The sequence below is a fragment of the Hibiscus syriacus genome, unplaced genomic scaffold, assembly GCF_006381635.1.
Source record: "Hibiscus syriacus cultivar Baekdansim isolate YM2019G1 unplaced genomic scaffold, ASM638163v2 tig00113123_pilon, whole genome shotgun sequence".
NCBI lineage: Eukaryota > Viridiplantae > Streptophyta > Magnoliopsida > Malvales > Malvaceae > Hibiscus > Hibiscus syriacus.
This window is the reverse complement of record NW_024063443.1, coordinates 216,759-219,051: the sequence shown is the minus strand read 5'-3', so window position 1 is coordinate 219,051 and position 2,293 is coordinate 216,759. Positions and strand designations below refer to the sequence as shown.

General features: G+C 35.7%; 1 protein-coding gene across 1 annotated transcript; it reads right to left on the bottom strand.

The window, feature by feature from the left end:
* On the bottom strand, window positions 1-762 carry LOC120185428 (metallothionein-like protein 2). The gene is made up of 3 exons (XM_039189647.1): window positions 627-762; window positions 400-489; window positions 1-319 (listed from the first exon to the last, which is right to left on the bottom strand). The coding sequence occupies exons 1-3, from the start codon at window positions 689-691 to the stop codon at window positions 229-231; spliced, it is 246 nt and encodes an 81-aa protein (XP_039045578.1). The 5' UTR covers window positions 692-762; the 3' UTR covers window positions 1-228.
* Window positions 763-2,293: the final 1,531 nt, after the last annotated feature.

Here is a 2,293-nt window from a genome sequence, read left to right as displayed (position 1 = left end):
AGAGCAACTTCCCTTTCGTTCATTAGAAAACCGACTTCCATACATAAAATATAGATGCAAATCATAATATCTGAACACACGCCAAGCAACCATGGCCTTTACAAGCAAATCCCTAATGAAGTTTTGCTTAGAAGCAATGGCTGCTTTTATTCTAATAAACCCAGAAAACAAACAAGATTTATTTGTTAAAAAGAGAGAGGGCTCTCCTTGCTTCCTTGAATCTTACGCTCATTTACAGTTGCAGGGGTTGCAGGTGCAACTGTCTCCACACTTGCACCCGTTCTCAGCCCCAACTCCCATCTCAGATCCCTCAAAGCGCCTGCATCAAAATCAAATAAACAGTGAAAAAAGGATTTAAAAAACCAAATTTTCGCTTCTTTTGATCCTTGTTATACGTACGGTTTCAGGGGAGCCACGCCAAGAACAAGAGTCTCGGTTGTGGATTTCTCGACAAAGCTCATTTCCGTCATGCATGGGTACATCTTGCATCTGTATAAACAAATTCAACAACCAAAATCAACGGCTTGATGGAAAAGAGTTTTTTTTTTTAATTTCATTTTGAAACTGAGAATTGTATGGAAAAAAGTAAGGAAATGAACGGTTTGGAAAGGGAAAATGAATTTTACCCTCCACAGCCGGAGCCGCAGTTGCAAGAGGATCCACATCCACAGTTTCCTCCACAGCAAGACATTTTTCACTCGAATGAGATTTTTATACAAATTAGATGCTACGAAGAAGAAGAAGACTCGAATGGGTTTGTGGGAAGTAAGATCTTTGAATTTATTGACGGAGAAGGACGATAGAACTTAAGTAATAACCGTAAACGTGTCATGATATTACGTCATGGTTATCCAACGATTATCATTTCAATTCAACTCTCACCGCCTCTCTTTCAGTATACTCCTCTTTTTATCTCTCTATATATTACCATTTTTAAAATCTTAGGTAAAAGTGTATTTTTAAAATAAGATTATAATGGTAGCCACTAAATTTTTAAATATTAAAATTTAAATTATTATATCATTAAAAGTTGAATTAACATGTTGATATGTCATATTTTACTAATTAATAATTAAAGTATAAATGAAATGGCTTAAGTCTAAGACCATTAAGAAAATATTTAATGTCTAATTATTACATTAATTTAAAAAGTTATTATAATATATAAACACCGTTAATCTCCTTTTTACATCTTGAGTTAATAAGGGGTGATATCAACTCTGGTGTAAGTCCTCGTCTCTATTTTTTTTTTGAGAAAATAATCTCAGTGATCGAAAATACCTTATAATATATGATTTTAACCAATTTATTTTTGGATTTGCCAAAATGACCAACAAATTCGCAACGCGAATTCAAATTTCACAACCCAGGTTCCAAATTCGCAATGCGAATGTCAAATTCGCAACGCGAGAGTCCCCCTTGTTCTCTTTCACTCAACAAGGAAGTGGGAAATCCAAGCCTTAAATACCCATTCCCAATAGTATTTCCAATACTATGTGGAATTGAGTATTACCAACACTTGTTTCCAATGCTAAGTTGAAACATTTAACATTTAACATTTGGAAGTTGGAACACATTTAACCAAGTGAACATTCTTTCGGTGGCCAAGATAATTAAGTTGGAACACATTTAATCAATGCTTGAGAAGGCAATGTACTTGGCGAAAGTTGGGTTAAGAGAAGATAAAAGAGATGATGTGAAGTAAGAGTAAGCACTTCGTCGTGTTCCCCCGACGATGTCGCCATCACACCATGTAGCCAACACAAAAGACATTTGATTAATCCCAATGTGTTGTGTACATCCTGACACGTAATAATGGAATAGGATCTTATGTTAAAAACAAATATCACTTAAATATTGCAAAACAAATCAAGTTTTCCCAACTCGATTACAAATATCACTTAATTATCTTGGCCATCGAAAAGATATTCACTTGGTTAAATGTGTTCTAACTTCCAAATGTTAAATGTTTCAACTTAGCATTGGAAACAAGTGTTAGTAATACTCAATCCCACATAGTATTGGAAACACTATTGGAAATGGGTATTTAAGGGTTGAATTTCCCACTTTCTTGTTGAGTGAAAGAGAACAAGGGGGACTCTTACGCACCGTCGTCGCCGTCCGTCCGTCCCGTCCCGTCCCGTCGTGGAGAGAAAATTCTTAAGAAATAAATGCATTGCGATTTTGGAGTATCGCGTTGCGAATCTTAAATCGCGTTGCGAATTTCGACTATCGCGTTGCGATTTTGGACTATCGAGTTGCGAATCTTAAAATCGCGTTGCGAATTTAATTT